The sequence below is a fragment of the Chrysemys picta genome, chromosome 1, assembly GCF_011386835.1.
Source record: "Chrysemys picta bellii isolate R12L10 chromosome 1, ASM1138683v2, whole genome shotgun sequence".
Taxonomy (NCBI): domain Eukaryota; kingdom Metazoa; phylum Chordata; order Testudines; family Emydidae; genus Chrysemys; species Chrysemys picta.
In genome coordinates, this window is record NC_088791.1 from 353,441,743 (window position 1) to 353,469,369 (window position 27,627).

Genomic DNA, 27,627 nt, shown 5'->3' on the forward strand with positions numbered 1-27,627 from the left:
TACATGACCTCCTGAGGTCTCTTCCAACCCTAATCTTCTATGTTTCTATGATTCTATGAATGGCACTCGTCAGGGCAGGGACTGTCTGTGACCAGGTGTTTGTACAGCACCCGGCACACTGGTTCACTGTCTCCTCTTTTTGTTAGATTGGCTGCTGCGAGCCCAGCTTCCCCTATGTCCCTAAGGCTCCATGTGGAGTCCCAGTTCTACTCAATGATTGTTTTATTATTAATAATCATGGTACATTTAAAAAGTAAAAGCGGTGTGTGGCAGCTGGAGAAATGAGCATGAAGCGACTGCCCTCCGGCGCTCAGGGTCCCCTAACGTGGAAGGCCCTGGTCACCCGACTGCGGAACTGCTTGGTTTTCACCCCGTACACGATGGGGTTCAGCATGGGTGGCATCAGGAGGTAGAGGTTGCCCAGCAGGATGTTGACGGAGAGGGGGACGCTCTGGCAGAAGCGGTGCGCCAGGAAGGAGAAGAGCCCAGGGACGTAGAACACGAGGATGATGCAGAAATGGGATGTGCAGGTGCTGAGAGCCTTGAGCCGGGCCTGGCTGGAGGGGAGGACGAAGACGGCCCGGAGGATCATCACGTAGGACAGAGCAATGGACATGCCATCCAGCCCCCCCACCAGCAGGGCCACGACCAGGCCATATGCTGCATTGACCGTGGTGTCTGCGCAGGCCAGCTTCACCACGGCCATGTGCTCGCAGTAGGAGTGGTGGATGATGTAGGCCTGGCAGAAAGGCAGCTTCCCGAGGAGCAAGGGGAAGGGGGCTATCACAACGAGGCCTCTGACCAAGACCAGCAGCGCTATCTTGGCCACCATACTGGTTTTCAAGATGGCTGCATGCCGGAGGGGGTTGCAGATGGCCACGTAGCGGTCTAACGCCATGGCCACCAGGATGCCCGACTCCACCAGCGAGGAAGCATGGACGAAGAACATCTGGGTGAGGCAGGCGTGGAACTCAATCTCCCTGTCTCCGAGCCAGAAGACGCTCATCATTTTGGGCAGGGTGGACGTGGACAGGACCAGGTCGGTGATGGTCAGCACGGCCAGGAAGAGGTACATGGGTTCATGCAGGCTGGGGTCTGTCCTTATAACAAATAGAACAATGCCGTTCCCCAGCAAGGCCACGATATACATGGAGCACAGAGGGATCCCAACCCAGTGCTGCGTGGATTCAAGCCCCGGTATGCCGACCAGGAGGAACATGGGAGGTCTGAGGCTGCTGTTGTTCATGGGTGACATGATCTGCTGAGGGCCACATCTGACTCGCGCAGAACAGCTCCAGAGACCTGCAAGTGATTAATAGAGTGTGTGACGGCCTTGTGCATGCAAAGAATGGCTAGTCAGCTGGCTGGCTGTGAGCCAGGGTAGTTCTACGGCTGATCTCCATGACAGTTCTCGGGGCCTGGGGCTGTGAGTCACCTCGTCACCCCTGGCCACCAGTGTGAAGGAGTCTTGTCTCTGTCTGTCTGCGGTCAGCTCCCTGGCCCCACCAGCCTTCAGCCACTCACGCCCTCTCCTCCAGGCCAGCCCAGGCCTCTCTCTGCCTGGCAGAGTAACTGGTACCCCCATTCCTTTCACTCTGTCCCCTGTAATATCCAGCCCCCGACACTGGCTACTCAAAGACATCCCATATCCTTGGCCCCAGCCGGGAGGGGAACCACCGGCCTGTCCTGGCGATTTTTGTTTCGGTTTGTTTTCAAGGCCAGCCCCAAGCGCTCCACCCCCAAAGCAGCTCAGCAGCTGAGCACCGCCCGGAGCCCAGACCTGCAGGCTGAAGTGCCCGAGAGCTGGAGATTTTATGCAAATCGGCTAATCCCCCAATTCACAGCCACTTTCTCAGCGGCGTGTCTGGCCGTCTCTCTCTGCTGGTGGGGAGAGGGCAGAGGCTGCCGCGCTGTCCTTACACAGCCGCTGGGCCCTGTCTGAGCAATGTGCGTTCGGCCAAGCCAGGCCCCAGGGGGCATCCCATGAGGTGGGCTCAGTAAATACGCTCTGTCTGCGTCCTGTCCCGCCCGCCCTGCCCCTTGGAGAGCCGCGGGCTCCGCACCCACCAGGACAGTGTGTCACTAGGGCGGTGCGGGGCGTCTCTGAATCACCCCGCGCCAGCCATTGTCCGAGGCAGGACGAGGACCTGGGCACATCACTGCGTCAGGGACTGTAAGGCATGAAGGGGCTGTTGTGATTGTGATTGTCCTGGGGCTCGTCTTCCTCCTGAGAAATGTTCCCCGCTCTGGGAAGGTGACCAATGCGGAGTTTCCATCATATTCTCCCTGTAGACACACACACACACACATACAGACACACACATACAGCACACACGCACACACACAGACTTATGCATGTGCATACACAATACACCAACACACACACACGCCCAGCACACACACACATACACTCACAGAGACATATGCATGTGCATACACAATACACCAACACACATACTCACAGCTCACACATACAGCACACACACACAGAGACATATGCATGTGCATACATAATACACCAACACACACACACACACATACAGCACACACACACACACAGACATATGCATGTGCATACACAATACACAAAAACACACACTCACAGCGCACACACACACAGCACACACACAGCCTTTCCACACACCCACACAACACCACACGGGCGCACACATATACACACACACATATACATTACATACACACACACACGTACAGCACATACACGCACACGTCTGTGTGCATACACAACAAACAAACACACACACACAAAGTGTATGCTGTCACACAAACACCACAGCATGCACATACACCACACAGACACACAGACACACACGTGCACAGCACACACAGCATGTGCACGCACAACACACAGGGGACACACACAAAGCATGCAGAAACACCCACACAGTATGTGTGCATGCACACATGGGTGTGCACACATACACCGCACACGCGCACACACATATGCACAGCGCACACATCATGTGACCAGGCACACACAAAGACACATACATGCATGTGCAGACACAAGCACAGAGCCAAGGAGGGAGGCAGGTAACTGTTTGAAGTTGTCAGAGTATTGGCTTGCTTATCTGGGCTAAATTTTGAAACAAATGTTCTTCCTAAACCCTATAGACGCTTCCCTGTGCCGTGCAAGCCAAACCTGTTTCAGTGACTCCTGCTCCCCGGGGACACACAAGCCCCTTTCAGCCGGCTCCGTACCTCTGCTCAGTAAGACAGGTGTGAATAATGGCACCAAGTCCCCCCCAGCTCCCGCAGAACAGTCCTCTCAGTCGGACAGCTCCGAAAACAGGCTGGGAACGGACGCGTCTGCCAGGCTTGCTACAATGGGGATGGTTATAAATCAATGTCAGCAAATCCCAGCAGAATCTCCACATGCGCCTGGAGTCTCCAGGGACTCCAGTGTTTTCTGAAAGCAAAATATGTCTTTAAAGACTGAAGGGCTAAGAAGAAATTAACACTCTTGTTCCCCTTGGGGGTGTGAAATGCCTCTGCTTAGCTAACTGGCAGCAGGACTTCCCGCCACGCTGTCATCTGCAGGGCTGGGGCTGTCACCTCTATGTCTGGCAGCAGTGACATTGGCCCTGCCGTAATTCTGCAGGCAGTGGCCATCGAGCCTTGCACTAGAAACCCTCTGCTGAAAAGTGAATAATAAGTCAGTGGATTTCTGCAGGACCAGACAACTTGCACCCAAGAGTACTAAAGGAGTTGGCCAAGAAGCTCTCTGAGCTATTTTTAACAAATCTTGGAGCACTGTGGAAGTTTCAGAGGACTGGAAAAAAGCCAGTGCTGTGCCAATGTCTTAGAAAGATAAACAAGATACACAGATAACTTTAGGCCAGACCCCAATCTGGGAAAAAAAACATGGTAAAGGTGATAGGGGATGCAATCAGTAAAGCTTTGAAGGATGGCATAATCAACGCCGAGCAGCATGGCTTCATGGGAAATAGGGCTTGCCAAACAAACTGGCCGTAGTTTTTCGATGCGATCAAGTTGGAGTTTCCTTCTACCTTAGCATGGAGACACTGCTGGGAACCTGCCCTGGGACAATCACCTTCACCTGCTCTCAGCTGGACCAGTCCTGTTCCTACCTCGGCTACCTCCCAGGGTCTCTGTGACACCCCCGAAGGCACAACCTGGACTATGGGACCGTTGTGTCCCAGCTCAGGGTCCCTCTCACACTCCTCTGCTAGTGACCAGCAGTCCCTCTGCCTTCGCTCTCACTCAGCCATTAGCCCGATACACAGGGAGACATCAGCAAATCCCCCCAGCCCCTGCCTTGCCCCCCAGCAAGACCGTTTCTTGAACAATGCAAACTCATTAATTAGTTCACCACTACATCAAAAGGTAGCAGACATGCACCAGCCTTTGAAATCTGAGCAGATCCCGCAAGCACTTTAGACAAACTGACTGGTAAAGACAAAGCATTAAAATAAATTTGTTAACTACAGAAAGGTGGATTTTAAGTGATTCTAAGTGTTAGGCCCAGAGGTCAGAGTTGGCTGCTGCCTTGCCCCTCAAATCCCCTTTTGCCCCTGGGACCAGGGCCTTGAGTAGTTCAAGCCCCAGCCTAGCTAGCGAGGAATTCTCTGGATGCCCCCAGAGACTCTGAGCGAGGTCTCAGACACCCCCGAGCCCTTTGCATGCCAGATCTGCTCACTGGCATGGTGAGGGGGATGAGCGTTGGGTCAGTCTGTGTCCAGCATCAACACGTCCCCTTTCTGCAGAGCTGCTCCCAGGAGCTGCAGGGCTGGGCGGCTCGCACACAGGCTGCACGTGGATTGTGTGTGTGTGGAGGGGGGGGTCCATATTTCCTCCCTCCCCACTGCACACTGCATCATTGTTGGCCGCAGTCCAGCCCTTAGTAAAGAATTTGTATTGCTCCAGTGCTGGGGAGCAAGGGGCTGGGAAAGGAGAACATTGTACAGTTCATTGCATGTGCTTTCAGTTACTTTGAGCTCAGTTAAACTTGGCTTTTCAGCCCCTTGGGGCGGGTCTGTGGGTTTGTACAGTGCCTAGCACAGTGTGGGCCAGGGGCCTGCCTGGAGCTCCTAGGCTCTACAGTAGGAAATATTCATTCCCCAATGCGCTGCCATTGCTCTGTGGTGCCCCAGGAAGCAGGCTGTGGTGTTTATCCTGTACCAGAGCATCCCCATGAGGCATTGTCGTCCATCCCCTGCAATCCAGTACTTGGCTCTCCAGCCGGATCTCTCTGGAGTCCCTCCCAGGACATCATTGTCCTTCATGTCCTTCCCCAGGATTAAAACCCAGATAATAGACCAGAAAGTCAGCGCCAGTCTCTTCACCCAGTGACATCCAAAGGAGAGAGTCCATCCGCTCACAAGTGGGCTAAAGCTCTTAGCATCTCCTCTGCTTCCCCTTTGTCCTCTGCCAGACCATCAGCATGGGCCATGGCCCTTGAGTCCTGCCCCCTTCCTGCAGCTGGTTCTTCTCCTCTCCCCCATGGGTGGGTCCTTCTTCCACCGCTCCACCCAGGAGAGGGGTTCCACCTGCTCTGAACACGTCCTACATGGACCCACCCAGCTCCTCCCCAGCCAGGGCTGTTACTGACCTCAGCCTGCCACCTCCTCCAGGGCAGCCAGGCCGGCTAACTGCTCACTCAGGCTCCCATTAACCCCTCATTGGCTGAAGCGGGGTGTGGGGGGGTTATACGCCCATCACACAGGCTTTACTGCTGCTCGGGCTCTCCAGGGCAGCTGGCGCGTGATGGTGAGTCTGGCCCTTGATTGGTTCCTGCTGGAAGGGGCTGGAGCCCTGTCGTTGAGAGTCAGCAGCAGGTGGAGCAGAGGCTGATGGGCTGGATTGGCCGGGCGGCAGAGGGACACGAGGACCCTGCTCGCTCCATCACCCCCTGGTGCTGCTTGTTTCTTGAGAGCCGTGTGAGTTGCCCTGGAGAGGGGCCCAGCGATCTGTGCTGATGTTTCACACGCAACGCCCAAACGCCAGCCTGGCCAGCCATCCAATTCCCAGTGGGGAAATCAGGAGCCCATCACCGACCTCATGCTGACTCCAGTCCTGGGACAGTCTCTGCAGAGCACCACTGTGAGCGTCATCTCCTGCCCGGACACCACTGACCCCTCCCGGTCTGTCTCCACTGGATTCCCACCTGCAGCCATGTCAGAACCAGTCCCTTTGTCTGCCCCTCTGAGAGTGGCTATCCCACAGCTGGGAGCGAGCCTTGTGCCAGCGCGTTGAAACAGCAGCGTGGACGTTGCGGCTCGGATGGTGGCTCAGGCCGTCAAACCCACTCAACCCTCTAGGCTAAACAGCCTGTGCTCCCGCCCAAGCCTCGGTGTGCACACAGCTATGTGTGAGGCACTGTTTCGAGCCCCGTGAGTGTGACTAGCCCTGCCTGGGCCGGGAGGCGAGTTCCCAGCTGCTGCATGGACAGCTACGTGTTCAGACCCTACAGAAACTCACGCCTGTCTCATCCTCTGCTCTCTCTGCTCCCCTGCTGCTCCCAGCCCTCGGGCCTTACTGCCCACTGGGCCCCTTGCCTACTCTCACTGTCCATGCCTCTCTCTTCACATGAGGTCAAGTCTCAGGGGTAGCCATGTTAGTCTGTATCCACAAAAACAACAAGGAGTCCGGTGGCACCTTAAAGACTAACAGATTTATTTGGGCATAAGGTAAAACCCACTTCTTCAGATGCATGGAGTGAAGGTTACAGCTGCAGGCATTGTTATACTGACACATGAAGAGAAGGGAGTCACCGCCCAAGTGGAGAACCAGTGTCGACAGGGCCAATTCGATCAGGGTGGATGTAGTTCCTCAGATGAGGGACGTCTAAGTACCTAGACAGACAGACAGGCTGGTGCTGTCCCTCGCCAGGGTCATTTCTCTTGTCTACATCCACCAAATCTCTTTCCCCTGAAAATTCCCCCCAGCTCTTCAAGCCGTCCTGCCCTCCTTAGCCTGCAGGAAGGGTGGGCTGGGCTGGTGCTCAGGAGATCTGGGGGCAGACCTTGGGTGCAACACTGTGTCGCTACACGGCTCAGATCCCAGCTGTGACCTGGGCACATTAACATTCCCTTTCTCCCAGGCCTTGCCTTGTCCATTTGGATGGCACTCATCGGGGCAAGGACTGTCTCTGACCCGGTGTTTGTACAGCACCGGGCACGCTGGTTCACTGTCTCATCAATCATCTGGAAAAAGGGAAACAGTGAGGGGGCAAAATTTGCAGATGATACAAAATTAGGATAGTGAGGTCCAAAGCAGACTGCGAAGAGCTACACAGAGATCTCACAAAACTGGGCGGCTGGGCAACAAAATGGCAGATAAAATTAAATGTTGATAAATTTAAAAGTAATGCCCATTGGAAAACATAATCCCATCTATACATATCAAATGATGGGGTCTAAATTAGCTGTTACCGCTCAAGAAAAAGATCTTGGAGTCATTGTGGATAGTTCTCTGAAAACCTCCACGCAATGTGAAGCGCCAGTCAAGAAAGCTAATACAATGTTAGGAACCATTAGGAAAAGAATAGATAATGGGACAGAAGATATCATATCACCTCTATATAAATCCATGGTACGCCCACACCTTGAATACTGCGTGCAGACGTGGTCACCCCATATCAAAAGAGATACATTAGAATTGGAAAATGTTAAGAAAAGGGCAAAAAAATGACGAGGGGTATGGAACGGCTTCCATATGAGGAGAGATTAATAAGACTGGGACTGTCCAGCTTGGAAAAGAGTTGACTAAGGGGCGATATGATAGACGTCTATAAAATCATGGCTGGTTAGAGAAACTAAAGAAGGAAGTGTTGTTTACTCCTTCTCATAGCACAAGGACTAGCTGTCACCAAATTAAATGAATAGGCAGCAGGTTTCAAACAAACAAAAGGAAGTATTTCTTCCCACAATGCACAGTCAAACTGTGGAACTCCTTGCCAGAGGATGTTGTGAAGGCCAAGACTATAACAGGGTTCAAAAAAGAGCTAGATAAGTACATGGGGGATAGGTCCATCAATGGCTATTAGCCAGGATGGGCAGGGATGGTGTCCCTAGCCTCTGTTTGCCAGAAGCTGGGAATGGGTGACAGGGGATGGATCACTTGATGATTCCCTGTTCTGTTCATTCCCTCTGGGGCACCTGGCACCGGCCACTGTTGGCAAACAGGCTACTGGGCTGGATGGATCTTATGATTTTTAGAATGGGGTAGTTAGCCCAGCTGCCCCTATGTCCCTAGGGCTCCATGTGGAGTCACAGTGCTACTCAATGATTATTTTATTATTGATAGTCATGATACATATAAAAAATCAAACATGGCAGCTGGAGAAATGAGCATGCAGCGACCTCCCTCCGGAGCTCAGGGGCCCCTCACGTGGAAGGCCCTGGTCACCCGACAGCGGATCTGTTTTGTTTTCACCCCATACACGATGGGGTTCAGCATGGGTGGCATCAGGAGGTAGAGGTTGGCCAGCAGGATGTGGACGGAGAGGGGGACGTTCTGGCCGAAGCGGTGCGCCAGGAAGGAGAAGAGTCCAGGGACGTAGAACACGAGGATGACGCACACATGGGACGTGCAGGTGCTGAGAGCTTTGAGACGGGCCTGGCTGGAGGGGAGGCCAAAGACGGCCCGGAGGATCATCACGTAGGACAGAACAATGGACATGCCATCCATCCCCACAACCAGCATGGTCACGACAACACCGTACGTCGCATTGACCGTGGTGTCTGCGCAGGCCAGCTTCACCACGGCCATGTGCTCGCAGTAGGAGTGGGGGATGATGTAGGCTTGGCAGAAAGGCAGCTTCATGAGGAGCAAGGGGAAGGGGGCTATCACAACGAGGCCTCTGACCAAGACCAGCAGCGCTATCTTGGCCACCATACTGATTTTCAAGATGGCTGCATGCCGGAGGGGGTTGCAGATGGCCACGTAGCGGTCTAACGCCATGGCCACCAGGATGCCCGACTCCACCAACGAGGAAGCATGGACGAAGAACATCTGGGCGAAGCAGGCGTGGAACGCGATCTCCCTGTCTCCGAGCCAGAAGACACTCAGCATTTTGGGCAGGGTGGACGTGGACAGGACCAGGTCGGTGATGGTCAGCATGGCCAGGAAGAAGTACATGGGTTCATGCAGGCTGGGGTCCGTCCTTATAACAAACAGAACAATGCCGTTCCCCAGCAAGGCCACGATATACATGGAGCACAGAGGGATCCCGACCCAATGCTGCAGGGTTTCCAGTCCCGGTACGCCGACCAGGAGAAATGTGGAAGGTCTGAGGCTGCCGTTGTTGTTGGGTGACATGATCTGCTGAGGGCCACATCCGACTCGGGCAGAACAGCTCTGGAGACCTGCAAGTTATTAATAGATTGTGTAACGGCCTTGTGCGTGCAAAGAATGGCTAGTCAGCCGTCTGGCTGTGAGCTCTGGTAGTTTTTCGGCTGCTCTCTGTAACGGTTCTCGGGGCCCAGGGCTGTGAGTCACCTCATCACCCCTGGCCTCTAGTGTGAAGGAATCTTGCCTGCGCCTGTCTGGGGTCAACAGAGTAACAGGTGCACCCCCATCCCCTTTACTCTGTCCCCTGTGATATCCAGCCCCTGACACTGGCTACTCACAGACATCCCACATCCTCGGCCCCCGGTTACCAGTTTTACCTTAAACCATCTCTCCGGTTGTGACAATGCGGTTCTGGCGGAACCCAACTGAGAGTGCCAACTCAGGACAAATTGCTCAAATAGGGCAGTTACAGCCCAAGGCTGGGGTTTTTTCCACCTCTAAGGCAAACCAAACCAGCCAGACTAAGAGGACTTCAGTCTCACCCCACTGGCTAACTGCAAGTCTCACAAGCAATCTCCTTAGATACTCCAATTTCCCAGTATTACCACCAGTACCACTCGTTATGGGGACAAATGGTTATGAAAACCAATACCCCAGTAAAAGAAAAAGGTTCTCCTGATCCCAAAGGACCAAGCCCCAGACCCAGGTCAATATACAAATCAGATCTTACCCACAAATCACGCTGTTACCAATCCTTTAGAATCTAAAATCTAAAGGTTTATTCATAAAAGGAAAAAGATAGAGATGAGAGTTAGAATTGGTTAAATGGAATCAATTACATACAGTAATGGCAAAGTTCTTGGTTCAGGCTTGCAGCAGCGATGGAATAAACTGCAGGTTCAAATCAAGTCTCTGGAATACATCCCCCGCTGGGATGGGTCCTCAGTCCTTTGTTCAAAGCTTCAGCTTGTAGCAAAGTTCCTCCAGAGGTAAGAAGCAGGATTGAAGACAAGATGGAGATCAGGCATCCGCCTTATATAGTTTTTTCCAGGTGTAAGAACACCTCTTTGTTCTTACTGCGGAAAATTACAGCAACATGGAGTCTGGAGTCACATGGGCCAGTCCCTGCATACTTTGCTGAGGTACAAGGCGTATCTGCCTTCTCTCAATGGGTCCATTGTATAGCTGATGGTCCTTAATGGGCCATCAAGCAGGCTAGGCAGAGCTAATCTCAGCTTGTCTGGGATGTCACCCAGAAGCATAGCATAAGTTTGCCATACAGACAGTATAGAGCCAATATTCATAACTTCGACTACAAAACTGATACACACATATAGACAGCATAATCATAACCAGTAAACCATAACCTTGTCCTAGACACCCCATTTGACCCCCTTTATACAAGATTTGGGTGCCACTACAGGACCTTGGTTGCAACAATGATCTATATGGTCCCAGTTTATGTCAATAACGTCACACCCCCAACGCAAAATTGATGCAGGAAGGGATGACACAAACATCACTGACTGCATCCCAAGAGCTCCCCATCCTGGGTTCTGTCTCACTACAGCTAGTATTGGGTTAGAAGCCGTACCAGTGTATAACAGAAATGGTTTATCAAAATCATGTTCAACCACATGCTTGAACCTCTTTACAAACTCAAGGTAACACTTAGTTAGAACAATAGTGAATTGGATCTGCTCTGGCAGCATGGTTCCTGTGTGTGCCATGTGATCTTGCCAAGAGCTAAAGAAAACTGCTACTTTATCCATACAAGCTCGGGCCAATGTTTGGAACCCAATTAACATCGAATAAATGCAGATATTAATGTTCTTCATAGTCCAGGAATCTTGGCATTTAGCCATGAAAGCAATATGGTGGTGTGCCTCAGTCTTCCTTTTCATACAGCACATTAGGTCTGGAATGTCCTTTCCCCTGTGAAAAGTTCCCATATTGTTTATAGGCATTACCTGTGAAACCCCAGTGTAACAAGGCCTTTTAACATGTTCAAGGGATTCTCTAAAAGATTAGGCACATTGTATATTTTTACAGTTTGTGGCAATAGCAACACATTAATTACAAAATTTAGCAATAACAACAAGTTCATTGCAAGTGTCCATCTACAGTCATGTTTGTCATGCCACCCCTTTGGCTCAATACCATTGGAGTTTGGGCATTTTAGGGTTAACCTGTGGCTTCCCTTTGCAAAATTCAGTTTTCTCTTTCCTCCTTGTCCTGCAGGATCAAACCCTGATTTCTCTTGCTTAACAGAATTCACTGGCTGATGGGGTGGGCCCTCTTTGCTAACAGCTATTAGCAAGTCCTTCCTTTCCCAGCCAGGCAAGTAATTTGCACTACCCCAGACCAGAGCCAGTCCACCAGTTTTCATATTCGTAACTGCTATCATCTCTAAGGCTGGACTCTGTCTTAAAGAGATACCACACAAATCCAAAGAGTCTGCGGGTGAGAGTTTGCTTCCTCTCCCCTGCATCCTCAAGCATTTAGCCATAAAACTGCTCTGCTCTGACACATCAGTAACCAAATCTGTCCTCAAACCCTGAAGCACAAACTGCTCATTTAAAGAATCAGAAAGGAGACATTCCTGTTCCAACACCATTGTCTCCCCAACAAGTTGGCCCCACACAGCCACTTGGTTATAGGGATGCCTCAATTCCTTAACAACTTTTACTTCCTCTGAGACCTTCTCAAAGCTACCCACACTGGATCTTTTACAAGGAAAGTTAGTGGATCCCTTCACAACAGACAATTTTTGGCTGCTAGGAACTGAAACTTCCTTGATTAAATCACTCTCACACCCTTCAGTTGCAGGGAACTGCTTGCACCGAGTACCATGAGGATTCCTTTCTCCAGGAGCTTTTCTAAGCAGCAATTCACCCCTCACAGAAATTCTGCCCTTACCCTCTTCACCTAGGGCTTGCTCTAAAGGCACACTCCTGAGCAACAACAGACTCTGTCTGGGTCTTACTTACATACAGGATCACCTTTGGCCCATCAGGCAGATCTCTACACAATCCCCTTTCAGGCGAACCCATAGACTTCCTAGATAAAAGGTTAGAAATACTTCCCTTCTCTTTGCCACACACAAGCTTAGGAATTTTTTCCTTTTTGCTACAAGTTGTTAAACTGTCCGTAGGTAACACAACCAAATTACCTTTCTGCTCTCCTTGTGCCCTGGCTAGGGTATCACCCTGATTAGACAGAGTTGTTACACCCTTCTCCAACCACACATGAGCAACAGGCAAAATACAAGCACCAGAATTGTTTGGTCTCTGGGATTTTGCTAAGCCACTAACTGGATGCAACCTAGTTACGGGGCCATTCTCCCCAGCAGATGCAAACTTAGGACCATTCCCTTCCTGGGCTTTAGTTGAATCCAGAACCAACTCTGAGACAACTAAATTACCCTCAACCATCACAGGCCGAAAGGCACCTTCTGTCTGCTCCACAGACAAAAAAGAGTTGGAGACGCATTTTCCTTTACTAGACATACTGTTTGGGATTTCATTTCCCTTGTCCCAGCACACCGGGCTGTTCACAGACAACTGCTTGGAGACTGGGGTAGCTTCCTCCATAGGCAAGTCAATACCCCTGACAGACACAGGCACATTTCCTTCACTGTCACTATTCTTCGCACAGGAAACAGATAAGGTATAGGGACACTCATCTTCCACTCTCCTTGCCTTCCCAAACTGCTGACTAGATAAAGCCATCAGCTCACAAGACTGCCTAGGCTCATCCAAAATCTCCTTGTTCTCCTCTCCCTTCGCTTGATCTAATTCCAGATTTACTTCTGAGACATTAGATAGACATTCGGAAACTTCATTCACAGCCAAACAGCTACTTTCCAAAGACAAACTTTTGGAGAAACCCTCCATAGGCACAACCTTAGGATCAATCCTCTCTTGTGCCTGGTTTGTATTAACTTGACTGACCATAGCTTTAATATCATTTCCAATCATAATATCCTTAGGGATTATGTCTTTTACTCCCACAACCATGGTGCCCTCCAATCCCTTCCATTTCAGGTGGATTTTAGCCAAAGGCACCCTGACAAAATACTTAGATAAGGCTACAACAGTTACATCTTCACCTGGCAAATAATCTTCCTTCCTGACAAGACTTGCTTTAACCAGAGTAATATCTGCTGCGGTGTCCCTCCATGCCATACACCTCACTCCATTCACTTCTGCACTGCTAATAAACTCTGCATTATTTCCCCCATATTTAGCTTTAATGTGAGTTTTAAGGTCAAATCCTTCAGAGACCACAGAAACAGCATTTGCACACAGGGCACCAATGCTGGGCTCTGTGTGGCTTGCCTGTGAGTTTACAACAACAGGGTTAGCATTGGCCGTGGCATTTGGGGTTGCTGGTTTTGGGCTGCCCTTCAGTGTCGGGCAGTCTGGTCTCATGTGGCCCAGCATACCACAGCGATAGCATGTAACCTGCTGGGGATGTGAGTTCCTACCCTCCGGGCCCCCTTGAACTCCTTTAGAAGAGTCAGGTTTATTTTTAAATCCTTCCCTCCTCTTGAACTGGGGAGAATGGTGATCAGTTTTCCCCGGGGTTTTACACCCTTCTCGAGCCCTGTTTTGGGTATGGGCATCCGCAATCTCTGCTGCCCGTAGGACTGACTCAGGGTCCCTGTCACACACAGCTGCTCTCACATTGTCAGGCACAACGTCTAAGAACTGTTCCAAAGTTATTAAATCCAGCAGTTTTTCAAAACTCCCATGAACCTTGGCTCCCATAACCCACTTTTTAACAAAACCCATCAGCTTATGAGCACATTCTACAAAAGTACAATCCTTAGGCATTTTAAACTCTCTAAACTTAACTCTGTAAGATTCAGGAGTAACCTTGAATCGCCTTAACACAGAATCCTTAAACCGCTCATAATTTAATGCTTCTTGTTCCCCCAAGTCATTAAACACCTCCCTGGCTTTTCCAGTCAGTCTGGTTAGCAGGACAGGCATTCGCTGACCCTCAGGGATCTGGTACAGATTGCAGAGGCGTTCAAAGGTAGACAAAAACTCCTCTATATCCTCAGTATCATTGTAAATGGGACACATCCTTTCCCAGTTTTTCTCATGGCGGGGGGGAAGTGGAGTACCAGGTGGGGATGACTTTCTCCGCTCTTCCATTACTTGGAGCTGAAGTCTGGCCGTCTCCTGTTCCGCAGCGAGCAGCTCTAGACGCCCCTTACGAGCTCTCTCTTCTCTCTCATCAGCCTCCTTCTTTCTTTGATCAGCTTCTTTCTCTCTCTCTCTTTCTAACTCTGCTATTTTGTGCTTCTCCAGCAATCGAAGATCTGCTAGCTTCTGTTCATGCTCAAATTGCAGTTTACTTGTCACCCTTTGCATCCTAATTTTTTCTGCATCTTCTGCAGCCTCAGGTAAGGGCTGTGCTCTTGCCCCCGATCACTGGCTATTAGCAGATTTCTCAATTCTTCCTTTGTAGCTTTCTTTCTAAAGCTTATCCTCTTTTCTGAACACAAATTTTCCAGGGCTTTTTTCCCAAGTCCCTCATATGCTCTTTGCTCAGCCATTGCAGCAGCTCTTTAACCAACAAAACTCTCAGTCCCAAAATTCAAATTTGGATAGTGCGGGGTTCTGACCCAAAGCTTAATTGACCTGGTTCTGTGGATCCTAGCACGACTACGCCACTGTGACAATGCGGTTCTGGCGGAACCCAACTGAGAGTGCCAACTCAGGACAAATTGCTCAAATAGGGTAGTTACAGCCCAAGGCTGGGGTTTTTTCCACCTCTAAGGCAAACCAAACCAGCCAGACTAAGAGGACTTCAGTCTCACCCCACTGGCTAACTGCAAGTCTCACAAGCAATCTCCTTAGATACTCCAGTTTCCCAGTATTACCACCAGTACCACTCGTTATGGGGACAAATGGTTATGAAAACCAATACCCCAGTAAAAGAAAAAGGTTCTCCTGATCCCAAAGGACCAAGTCCCAGACCCAGGTCAATATACAAATCAGATCTTACCCACAAATCACGCTGTTACCAATCCTTTAGAATCTAAAATCTAAAGGTTTATTCATAAAAGGAAAAAGATAGAGATGAGAGTTAGAATTGGTTAAATGGAATCAATTACATACAGTAATGGCAAAGTTCTTGGTTCAGGCTTGCAGCAGCGATGGAATAAACTGCAGGTTCAAATCAAGTCTCTGGAATACATCCCCCACTGGGATGGGTCATTCAGTCCTTTGTTCAAAGCTTCAGCTTGTAGCAAAGTTCCTCCAGAGGTAAGAAGCAGGATTGAAGACAAGATGGAGATCAGGCATCCGCCTTATATAGTTTTTTCCAGGTGTAAGAACACCTCTTTGTTCTTACTGCGGAAAATTACAGCAACATGGAGTCTGGAGTCACATGGGCCAGTCCCTGCATACTTTGCTGAGGTACAAGGCGTATCTGCCTTCTCTCAATGGGTCCATTGTATAGCTGATGGTCCTTAATGGGCCATCAAGCAGGCTAGGCAGAGCTAATCTCAGCTTGTCTGGGATGTCACCCAGAAGCATAGCATAAGTTTGCCATACAGACAGTATAGAGCCAATATTCATAACTTCGACTACAAAACTGATACACACATATAGACAGCATAATCATAACCAGTAAACCATAACCTTGTCCTAGACACCCCATTTGACCCCCTTTATACAAGATTTGGGTGCCACTACAGGACCTTGGTTGCAACAATGATCTATATGGTCCCAGTTTATGTCAATAACGTCACACCGGTATTAAACACGGCATTTGTGAGCATAAAACAAAAGTCAGTTTATTTAGTAAAGAACAAAGGCTTAACTAGAAACAAGAGGGAGTGGTGGAAACAAATGGTAACAATGAAAAACAAAATCATAAAATGCAAACTTGGGGCGACTTTGATCAAGAGTCCCCTTTCCTAGCTAAGGAAGTTGGTTCCCACCCTGCTCCCCACAAACCAGGATCCAATTTTTCATGAGAACCTCTCACTCTTCAAGATGTGTCCTGAGTGAAAGCACTCTCCCTCCTCTGTTACGCTGGACCAGTCTTTGGTCTCTACTCCAAGGCCTGGTGAATCTCTGTCTGTTGTAATGTTCCTTTCTTACTTGTGAGACAAGATGACAGTTTGCAGTTGCCTCTGATGGTTTGCCATTGATAATCATGAGAGGGAGCAAGGCTGGATCATTGAGCTTTGCTTTGTATCACTGGTTGAACAAGTGACTAGCCACCCGTAGAGCCCACTGTCAATATCAATACATTCGTCTGTAAATCTTACCCATCCATACACATCACAATGGTTATGAATTTCGACAAGTTATGAGCTGTCCGCAGATACCTCACATGCTACACTTTATGGAGAAATATCCTGAAGCCGTGTTTGGTTCCGTGAGTTTGTCAGGGCTGAGGGGAGGCTTGTTTGCAAAGAACAGGAGACCCTTTTCCGAGGGACCCACGGCAACTCACTGTAAAACACTGCCACGGTGGACACAGACTGCACAAATCTCTGGCCCAGAGCTGGACTAGCATGAAGCTTTTCCCATCTGGGAGCTATTCTGTGGCCCTGATGTGAAAGGAGCAGGAGGAGGGGTTCATATGGGCAGGACCCCACATTGCAATTCTCCCCCAATGACTGTCACTGTCCGGCCCCCCGGTTGGTCAGCACCACGGTGCAAGACTCAATGGGCCGTTGATCCTGCCTAGATGTCACCTAGCCTGGTCTATCTCCAGGGGCTGCCTTCCCTCTTCTGTACCATCACCGCGCTCACTGACACTCAGCGCTAGCCAGGTTCAGACCGAGACTTACAAGGTCACATTCTCCGGTAGTTTTTATCCCACGATGGAGAAGCCTTTTCCTCCAAGGCCCATGGCTCTTTGCGGTCGATATAATACATGTGTGAAGTAGTCAGAACTCGCGGTGATGGGCACAGGACAGATGCTGAGAGAGCTGGAGCTGGGACGGCGGGACAAAAGGTTAGATCCTCAGTATTGCCAGCCCCAAATGTTCACAAATCCTGAGTCAGGCTCACCAAAAATCCTGAGACTGGCTTTAAAATCAGGAGATGATATAAAATTACCCATGTGGGGTTCTTTTGATTTGCCTTCTGCTTTTTGAGCCTTTAGGGTGCACTGGAGTCCCATTCGGAAGCTTTCTCCACAACCGCCAGGGCTAGAAACGTACTTTGTCTTTAAGAATGAAGGTGCAAATCAGCACATGTCCACTTGACTCCAGGAGCTGGGGCTTTAAGGAAAACAATAATTATCAGGAAACTCATGACAAAATCATGAGTGTTGCTACCACTGGATTCGAAACCATCCTGGGTCAGGTCATAATCCAACTCCCAGCCCATGAGAAGGCGAAACTCTCCTTGGGACAGGCTATCCCAAACCTGCAGACTTTCTTACGCTGGCCTCGGAAGTGTCAGGTGCTGGCCATTATCAGAGACAGGATACATTATTAGATGGCCCCCTAGTGTGGTCCTAGGTAGGATAACGCCTCCCTTAGTCCCACATCTGGCTGCACCTGCCACGTGGCAGGGAAACACCGTCCCTGCGTCTGTTAAACGTGATCCCTACGAACACACGAAAAGGGGTTATGCGACCGGTGTAGGGATTGCAGCTTCTTACGCATGTCCCTGCGTCCTTGTGCTCCCCCGTTTGTTGTATCCACCGGTTCTCTCACCATACGCAGAGTGTGGGCACTTGGATCTCTTTTGGCCCAGCCCCCAGCTCCTAGCCTGATCACTGACTGCGGCCAGTAGGCCTTGTCACAATATCAATAAAACCCAATGTTAACAGTCCTAGAAACCACAAGGAGGCAGCTTTTCCTCCGCTAAGCACTGAGCTGGGCCGAGGCAGCGAACAAGCTCCAGTCACCATGTTGACAGCGCTGTGTCCGAGGGCTGCCTGGCCACGGGGACTCTGTCACTTGCCTGTGCTGGGGAGAGCGGTTGCTGTCTGTCGGCCGTGGCTGCGCTGCAATGGCACAGGACCTGGCCGTGTGGGCTGGACGGCTCTGTTCCGGGCCCAGGGCCCTTCCCAGCCGGGAGGGGAACCACGGGCCTGTCCTGGCGATTCTCATTTTGGTTTGTTTTCCCTGTTATCGAAAGCCAGCCCCAAGCGCTCCACCCCCAAAGCAGCTCAGCCGCCCGGAGCCCAGACCCGCAGGCTGAAGTGCCCGAGAGCTGGAGATTTTATGCAAATCGGCTAATCCCCCAATTCACAGCCACTTTCTCAGCGGCGTGTCTGGCCGTCTATCTCTGCTGGTGGGGAGAGGGCAGAGGCTGCCGCGCTGTCCTTACACAGCCGCTGGGCACTGTCCGAGCACTGCGCGTTCGGCCGAGCCAGTGCTTCCTAGCAGGCCACAAGGGGCACCCCATGAGGTGGGCTCAGTAAATACGCTCTGTCTGCGTCCTGTCCCGACCGCCCTGCCCCTTGGAGAGCCGCGGGCTCCGTACCCGTCAGGACGGTGTGTCACTAGGGCGGTGGGGGGCGTCTCTGAATCACCCCGCACCAGCCATTGTCCGAGGCAGGACGAGGACCTGGGCACATCACTGCGTCAGGGACTGTAAGGCATGAAGGGGCTGTTGTGATTGTGATTGTCCTGGGGCTCGTCTTCCTCCTGAGAAATGTTCCCTGCTTTGGGAAGGTGACCAATGCGGAGCTTCCACCATATTCTCCCTGTACACACAGACACAAGTACAGCACACAAACACACACATACAGACACAGACGTACAGCACACACGCACACACACAGACATATGCATGTGCATACACAATACACCAACACACACACTCAGCGCACACACACAGCCTTTACACCTGCACACACAACACCACACAGACACACGCACACACACATACACACACAGAGCATGCATATGCACACACACACGTACAGCACACAACAGTATGTGCACACACAGCACACACACAGCATTTGCACCCGCACACAACACATCATGCACACACACAGCACACAGATGCACACACAGCATGTGCACACACAGCATAACAGCACACACACAGTGTTTGCACCCACACACACAACACAGTATGCACACACAAACCATACCGACACATACACACTTCCACAGTATGCAGCATGTGCACACCCAGCATTTGCATCCACACACACAACACAGCATGCACACACACACCACACCGACACACAAACACACATGCACAGTACACACAGCATGTGAACACACAGCACACACACACAGCATTTGCACCTGCACACACAACACAGCATGCACACGCAGACCACACAGACACATGCACAGCACACACAGTATGTGCACACACACGCACGTGCGCACACAATACACACACAGATGCACAGCATGTACACACACACACACACACACACGGCTCACAGGAGGGAGGCAGGTAGCTTTTTGAAGTTGTCAGAGTATTAAGTTGCTTATATGGGCTGCATTTTGAAACAAATGTTCTTCCTAAACCCTACAGACGCTTCCCTGTGCCGTGCAAGCCAAACCTGTTTCAGTGACTCCTGCTCCCCGGGGACACACAAGCCCCTTTCAGCGGGCTCCGTCCCTCTGCTCAGTAAGACAGGTGTGAATAATGGCACCAAGTCCCCCCCAGCTCCCGCAGAACAGTCCTCTCAGTCGGACGGCTCCGAACACAGCCTGGGAACGGACGCGTCTGCCAGGCTTGCTGCAATGGGGATGGTTATAAATGAATGTCAGCAAATCCCAGCAGAATCTCCATATGCGCCTGGAGTCTCCAGGGACTCCAGTGTTTTCTGAAAGCAAAATATGTCTTTAAAGACTGAAGGGCTAAGAAGAAATTAACACTCTTGTTCCCCTTGGGGGTGTGAAATGCCTCTGCTTAGCTAACTGGCAGCAGGACCTCCCGCCACGCTGTCATCTGCAGAGCTGGGGCTGTCACCTCTATGTCTGGCAGCAGTGACATTGGCCCTGCCGTAATTCTGCAGGCAGTGGGCATCGAGCCTTGCACTAGAAACCCTCTGCTGAAAAGTGAATAATAAGTCAGTGGATTTCTGCAGGACCAGACGACTTGCACCCAAGAGTACTAAAGGAGTTGGCCAAGAAGCTCTCTGAGCTATTTTTAACAAATCTTGGAGCACTGTGGAAGTTTCAGAGGACTGGAAAAAAGCCAGTGCTGTGCCAATGTTTTAGAAAGATAAACAAGATACACAGATAACTTTAGGCCAGACCCCAATCCAGGAAAAAAAACACGGTAAAGGTGATAGGGGATGCAATCAGTAAAGCTTTGAAGGATGGCATAATCAACGCCGAGCAGCACGGCTTCATGGGAAATAGGGCTTGCCAAACAAAGTGGCCGTAGTTTTGTGATGAGATCACAAGTTTGGCTGGTAAGAAAAACTGTATTGACATCCCAGACTGAGGCGAGCTTTGAGTGGCACAGCTGTACTGATGCAGTGACACCCCAGATCGGGGGCAGCCAGCATGGCCAGGAAGATGCCCATGGGCCCCTGGACGCGGTGCTGGCTTTGGATGATGACCAGAAGGATGCCGCTTCCCAGCAGAGCAGAACGGAAGGGCGATCCAGGAGAGCACGGCCTCCAGGCCAGGGATCCCGAGGAGAGTGAATGTCGAGGGGCTGGAGGAGGTGTCACAGGGGGCAGGCACTCTGCAGGTCCCCCGGTCACGCTGCAGAAAGGCTTTCTTGCTCCCTGCAAAATGCAATCACAGTATTTGGTCTCTAGGAGTCACACACTAAATGCTTCGTGGTGACTCTAGGGCCCAGAGTCTAGACCTGCGACTCCCTGCCTAGCTAGCAGGTTAGCTCCAGTGGTAGCCGCTGGTGCTTTTGGTGCCAAAGGACCTGGGTTCTGCATGGTGGCTCTGTGTCTGTGGCATTGGCTGGCTACACAGGGCTTGATAAAAGCTGAGTAAGGCCTGTAAGTTGTGGCTCTGTGGCTTTAACACCAGCAGGAGAGCCCTGCAGGTGGAAGTCCTCCAGCCAGTGAGAGCGAAGGCACAATTCCCCAATACGCTGCTCCCTGCCTCACCCTGCTATGGACGACCCCGTCTGGACCTGGGCTCTTCAGTCCTTGGCCTCTGTGACATTGTGGCAAAGGGTTCACTCTTCTTTATGGGCAACTCCTGTCTCAGACCTGACAAACTCGCTACACCTAATATTCCCCTTTGCTTGTATTTCTCCATAAAGGGCAGCATGTGAGGTCTCTGCTGAAAGCTGGTAACTTACTGAGACTCACCATCCCTATGAGATGTGCGCAGGGCCAATAGTTCAGGGCTAGTGTAACTACGTTGAGAATTATGGCCTGATGGCCTTGGAGTGAAAGCGAGCCACGTTGCGAGAGCCTGATGGAAACCTCCACAAACAAACTATAATCATCGAAGCCATGTTGCGGGAGATCAGGCATGTTACCGCAGACAGAGGCTGGCCCCGTCTGTGAACAAAGACAAAAGTCTGATTCAGTCTGTCAGGGGGTGGAGGGAGACACCGAGGAGGAAGGTGGCGGAGCCGGAGTGCTGGGTGAAAGCCTGAACCTGCCACCGCCACCGCCACCACCACCACCACGCGGGGACCTGGGCCTCGAACCCACCATCTAACCCCTCTCAGAAATGCGGGCAGCCTCCTCTCCTGGACAACAATCCGGTACTTCGCCTTGCTGAGCTCAGCCAGGTCCGGGAGAAGGGATGTGACTGTGCCCAGCGTAGGAAACAACACCCCCAGCCCGATTCCTGGCTCTGCTCTGGGGAGCAGCCAGCCCCTCTGCTGCACCCAGCCCCCCACTCCCCCCAGCCAGGATGTGGTGCAAGCTCTTCCGTGCCTGTGCAAGTCCTACCAGGGACCACCCCCTCGCTGGAGTGGTGTACAGACACAGAGACACCTAGTGGCTGAATCATATACTGCAAGTGACCGTAATTACAGTGGCTAGTGCTGAACAAATGCTATATAGGTAGTTTCCATCTCTTGTTTATTTGTTAACCATAAAAGTCCATATAGAAAATGTAACCAGCGGCCCAGGAAGGCCTTGTGGACGCGGAGCACCTGTGAAAATCAGGACGCTTTGGGTTCCTAAACGTGCATGGATGTGCACCTAGCCCAGGATCCTGGCTCTGACAGTGGCTGGTTAGGTTAAAAACATGAATTCATATTCTTACTTTGTTACCTACTTTGCAGATAGAGAGAGCCCATCAAGACTCCTGGTTTCGATCTGAGCTCTGGGGCAGGGAGTGGGGTCTAGAACATTAAAGCGAGGGGCAGAGACATTTGGGATCTATATCAGAACATCTGAATGGGCATACTGGGTAGCTGCAGTTACATAGATTCATAGATTCTAGGACTGGAAGTAGGGTGACCAGACAGCAAATGTGAAAAATCGGGACAGCGGGTGGGGGGTAATAGGAGCCTATATAAGAAAAAGACCCAAAAATCGGGACTGTCCCTATAAAATCGGAACATCTGGTCACCCTAACTGGAAGGGACCTCGAGAGGTCATCGAATCCAGTCCCCTGCCCTCATGGCACGACCCAATACTGTCTAGACCATCCCTGATAGACATTTATCTAACCTACTCATAAATATGTCCAGAGATGGAGATTCCACAACCTCCCTAGGCAATTTATTCCAGTGTTTAACCACCCTGACAGTTAGGAACTTTTTCCTAATGTCCAAGCTAGACCTCTCTTGCTACAGTTTAAGCCCATTGCTTCTTGTTCTATCCTGAGAGGCTAAGGTGAACAAGTTTTCTCCCTCCTCCTTATGACACCCTTTTAGATAACTGAAAACTGCTATCATGTCTCCTCTCAGTCTTCTCTTTTCCAAACTAAACAAACCCAATTCTTTCAGCCTTCCTTCATAGGTCATGTTCTCAAGACCTTTAATCATTCTTGTTGCTCTTCTCTGGACCCTTTCCATTTTCTCCACATCTTTCTTGAAATGCGGTGCCCAGAACTGGACACAATACTCCAGCTGAGGCCTAACCAGAGCAGAGTAGAGCGGAAGAATGACTTCTCGTGTTTTGCTCACAACACACCTGTTAATACATCCCATAATCACGTTTGCTTTTTTGCAACAGCATCACACTGTGACTCATATTTAGCTTGTGGTCCACTATAACCCCTAGATCCCTTTCTGCCGTACTCCTTCCTAGACAGTCTCTTCCCATTCTGTATGTGTGAAACTGATTGTTCCTTCCTAAGTGGAGCACTTTGCATTTGTCTGTGTTAAACTTCATCCTGTTTACCTCAGACCATTTCTTCAATTTGTCCAGATCATTTTGAATTATGACCCTGTCCTCCAAAGCAGTTGCAATCCCTCCCAGTTTGGTATCATCTGCAAACTTAATAAGCGTACTTTCTATGCCAATATTTAAGTCGTTGATGAAGATATTGAACAGAGCCAGTCCCAAAACAGACCCCTGCAGAACCCAAAAAAGCTTTCAGAAGCCACTCATGAACCAACAATAGAGAGGCTCCAGCTACTTCCCCCAGCTCCCCAGAACTGTACCTTCTTACCCTGGTAAGAGCCTAACCAGTGTTAGTTTATTATCCAGTCCACCCTTCTCTCCGTGTGGGGAGAACATTGCATCAGCCCCAGTTCCCGAGCAGATTTCCTTTTTGCATTTCAAACAACACACTGTATTAACAAAAACAACGAGGAGTCCGGTGGCACCTTAAAGACAAACAGATTTATTTGGGCATAAGCTTTCGTGGGTAAAAAACCCACTTCTTCAGATGCGTGGAGTGAAAATGACCGATGCAGCCTGGACACTTGTCTCACAGCTGGCGCTCCATCCCCCTCCCTTCCTGAGGTGCTGTTGCATCCAGCTGCAGAATTAATGGAACCCTCATCCACCTCCACAGAGTTTCTAAGATCTCATCACCTTCTTTGGGCTCCCTTCTGGGACACACCTCCCTATGCTCCCTAGAGCGGGATCTATCCCTGATTCATGTGTGTCAGGCTTGCAGCTCACAGCTGAAACAGCCTTCTCACTGCCAGGCAATATACTCCCCTCCATTTCAGAGGGAACACCGCCTTCAGCTGCAGGGCAGGAGCCAGTCTCAACCCCCCCTGCCCCTAGAAACATGCAGTTTCTCACTGCTGCGGAGGACTAAAGAAGATTTTCTCCCATTCCCTCGGCAGTTTCTGGGACTTCACCATTAACAGCCTGAGCTACCTGGAAGAAATAATTGCCGATTAGCATATCAATAGGATTATTGTCTACTACCCCCACTAATAATACACCTTCCAAACCCTCGGTTTCTATGTACACTTTAGCCAAAGGTACAAGATTTTGCAACCTCCTACTAATAAAAGCTGTGAAATCTGTCCTGGCAGTATGTCACCTTCTTGCCCTATACTCTACCTAACCACACAAATTTCTACCCCTCTGTCTTCCCACCCAAGGTGTTTCCTGCCAATAATGCTGATTTTACAACCCACTATGATAAATGACAGGCGCCTAAGGGGCTTCTGTGCTCAGGGTCGCAGCATTCACATGGACTACCTGCTTCCTCCCAGCACTAGGCATTGATTCCCCAGGTCATCAGTGGAATTGCAATGACAGCACCTTCTGGGTTCTTCTCTTTTTACAGGAGATTTGGGTCGAGGATTAGATGAATGGTTTGGGGGAGGTGAGTACCCAGCCTCCCAGACAGCCTCTTTCTTCCCAGGGGTAAAACGGGAACCCTGCTTCCCACCAAATTGAAACTCCTCCATCTGTGGTTTGTTCACAATAGATGCTTGTGTTTGTTGACAATCATTAGCTAGAGCAGTCATCTCAGCTACACTTTTCCCCTTGTTGTCCCATCAGCATTGTTTCACGTCATCTTTACATATGTGTAAGAGACGCTCCTGAGTCACAAGGTCAAACATTCCTTCAAAACTTGTAACCCATTTTCCCCTCACCCACGTTTCCATCAAATCTTTCATCTAGTTTACATATGTCACATTACTCATCCCAGCACTCCTAAGGTACCAAAATGTCACTCGATCTGTTTCAGGGGTTATCAGAAACTGTTTCCAAACCATTTCTTTGAATTTGCAATAATCGAAAGCATCAGTAATTAGCATCTTATTGAATACATTCAGAGCATCACCAGTTATCTTTGCAACCAAAGTGGGCATCGTTTGATCATCAGGAATCTTATGAATCATACAAGCCTCTTCAAGGGGTGAAATAGTCAGCAATATCCCCTGCCTCATTGTATGCAGGACACAACCACTCCCATTTCCGGATTTGTAGAGAGGTGGGAATCAGTGGCCTATGGGGGTTCTGGTTCTGCCTCTCTAGAAAGTCCAATTGGTATCTTAACTCTAGTTCTTTTCCCTCAAGTTCTTTGGCTCTCAGTTCCATGGCTAGTTTTGTTACCCAGGGTTCTTTCAACCCAAAGTTCTTGGTAACTTTTACTGTGTGCGAGGTGGTGTCAGGAAATAAATCAGGGGAGACACGGCCGTCCGACCGATAGATGGCTGGCACAAACAGGACAACACAAGGGTGCTTTCACTTAAAGCTAACCTTTACTTAGACTCAAGCACTTACACACGTCCACAACAGATTAGTAAAACACCCACAACCCTCGATATTTACCGACGCTGAGTGTGGCTCTCGAGTGACACAGCGGCAGGCTCCGGTGGGGACCACAAGATGTATTCAGAGGGAATGTCCAGAAGAATCCAACAACCTCAAACTTTCCCCCCTGATTTATACATTACAACATTACAACAACATGTCCCTTAAAGAAAACTTGTTAAGCAAGACGTTTCAATGGTCAAGCAAAAGATTCCTTCTGATTATTGATTAACCAGGTGTGGGTTTTTCCAGAATTTGAGCAGGGCTGCTCAGAGGATTCAGGGGGCCTGGGGCAAAGCAATTTCGGGTGCCCCTTCCATAAAAAAGTTGCAATACTATAGAATACTATATTCTTGTGGGGGCCCCTGCAGGGCCTGGGGCAAATTGTCCCACTTGCCCCCCCTCTGGGCGGCCCTGGTTTGCAGCCTTTAGTTCCTAATAGACATTCTTGGGGGCACATCCTGCTCTTCTAAAATGCATGTATCAGCAACTCCAACACAATTCTTATCAGGAAGGACACAGGGTCAAGCTGCCCTTTCTTTGTGGCACCCAAAACCCCCTCCCCTCCTGCCTTGGTCAAGCTGAGACTGCTGCTTGGCCACTTTACAGCCTGTTGACTTGGCTGATTTTAGCAATAAGCAATAGTGGGTTCAGGCACTTTACTGGTTTGCCGAAATCTCCCCGTACAGTTTCTGGGCCTCAATTGCTTACTGTTCCCGTTCCAAAGCTCTTTGATGTGCTACTGCTTCTAACTCCGAAAGTATCTGGTGTTCCTTTTCTTTTTCCGCTACCTGCAGTCTAAAGCGCTCCAGTTTTGTAATGGCTTCTCTGCCTTCACTCATCTTTCTGCTTTTCTGTCACTACTTCCCTTTCCCGAAATAAGCAAACAGAAAATCACTAACCGGTAACCTCTCTGACTGATCTCAAGCCACCACACTTAACGTCTCACTTCAAATCTCTACACCAGTGTATGAAGTGCAGATCTCACCCAGCACAACAAGCTGTGCATTTCATCCTGCTCGCTGTGCCACTGTGGTGCGTCCTCCCCGGGATGCCACCTGGAACTGGGGTACAGCTGAGCCCCCTGTCTCACCAATCTGGGTTCCCTCTTGCACTGTAACATTGTGACAAGCTGCAAAGCCCTCCAAGCTTGCACTCCCACCAATATCCACAGGCAGGGACCACACCCAGCTGTGTTCAGGAATGCTCTGGCCAGCCACTCATGAACCAACAACAGAGAGGCTGCAGCCAAAATACTCCCAGCTCCCCAGCCTAGGAGCCCAGAGCTGTACCGTCCTGCCCTGGTCAAAAGCCTGACCAGTCTGAATTTATGACTGAGTACGTCCCTCCCTTGATGCGAATAGGACAATGCACAAACCTTTATTAACTGAGCTGAGGTTTTCCCCACACTTCAAGCAAATCACACAGTTTTAGGTACAAAATATAAAATTATTAACTACAGAAAGATAGATTTAAATGACTCTAAGTAATAGCAAACTGATCGAAGATGGTTACCTAAGAAATAAACAAAATCACAGTCTAAGTCTTATACACGAAATAGGATTTGAATCAAGCAGGGTCTCATCCTGTTAGATACTACAAACAGTCCATCAAGCTTCCATGCACAGGCTAGAAACACCTTCAGGCTGGGAACAGCACTTCCTGCAGTTCAGTCTTTGTTCCTCGTGTGTTTCCAGGTCTTTTTGTGTGGGGAGTGAGGCCATTTGGTGATGTTGCTGCCCCCATTTATGGTTTCTTCCATAGGGCAGGAACCTTTTT

At 50.2% G+C, this 27,627-nt stretch overlaps 2 protein-coding genes across 3 annotated transcripts; both read right to left on the reverse strand.

The window, feature by feature from the left end:
* Positions 1–204: 204 nt before the first annotated feature.
* LOC101944005 (olfactory receptor 52L1-like) lies at positions 205–26,997 on the reverse strand. 2 transcript variants are annotated; one of them, XM_065581911.1, is made up of 2 exons: positions 26,837–26,997; positions 205–1,302 (listed from the first exon to the last, which is right to left on the reverse strand). In XM_065581911.1, exon 2 carries the CDS (start codon positions 1,253–1,255, stop codon positions 311–313), a length of 945 nt encoding a protein of 314 aa, XP_065437983.1. In that variant the 5' UTR covers positions 1,256–1,302; positions 26,837–26,997; the 3' UTR covers positions 205–310. The 2 variants fall into 2 exon arrangements, with proteins under 2 accessions (XP_065437983.1, XP_008173109.2); XM_008174887.4 differs by lacking the exon at positions 26,837–26,997 and adding an exon at positions 3,164–3,761.
* On the reverse strand, positions 8,327–9,330 carry LOC101944271 (olfactory receptor 52L1-like). The gene has a single exon (XM_008174888.3). It carries the CDS (start codon positions 9,301–9,303, stop codon positions 8,359–8,361), a length of 945 nt encoding a protein of 314 aa, XP_008173110.2. The 5' UTR covers positions 9,304–9,330; the 3' UTR covers positions 8,327–8,358.
* Positions 26,998–27,627: the final 630 nt, after the last annotated feature.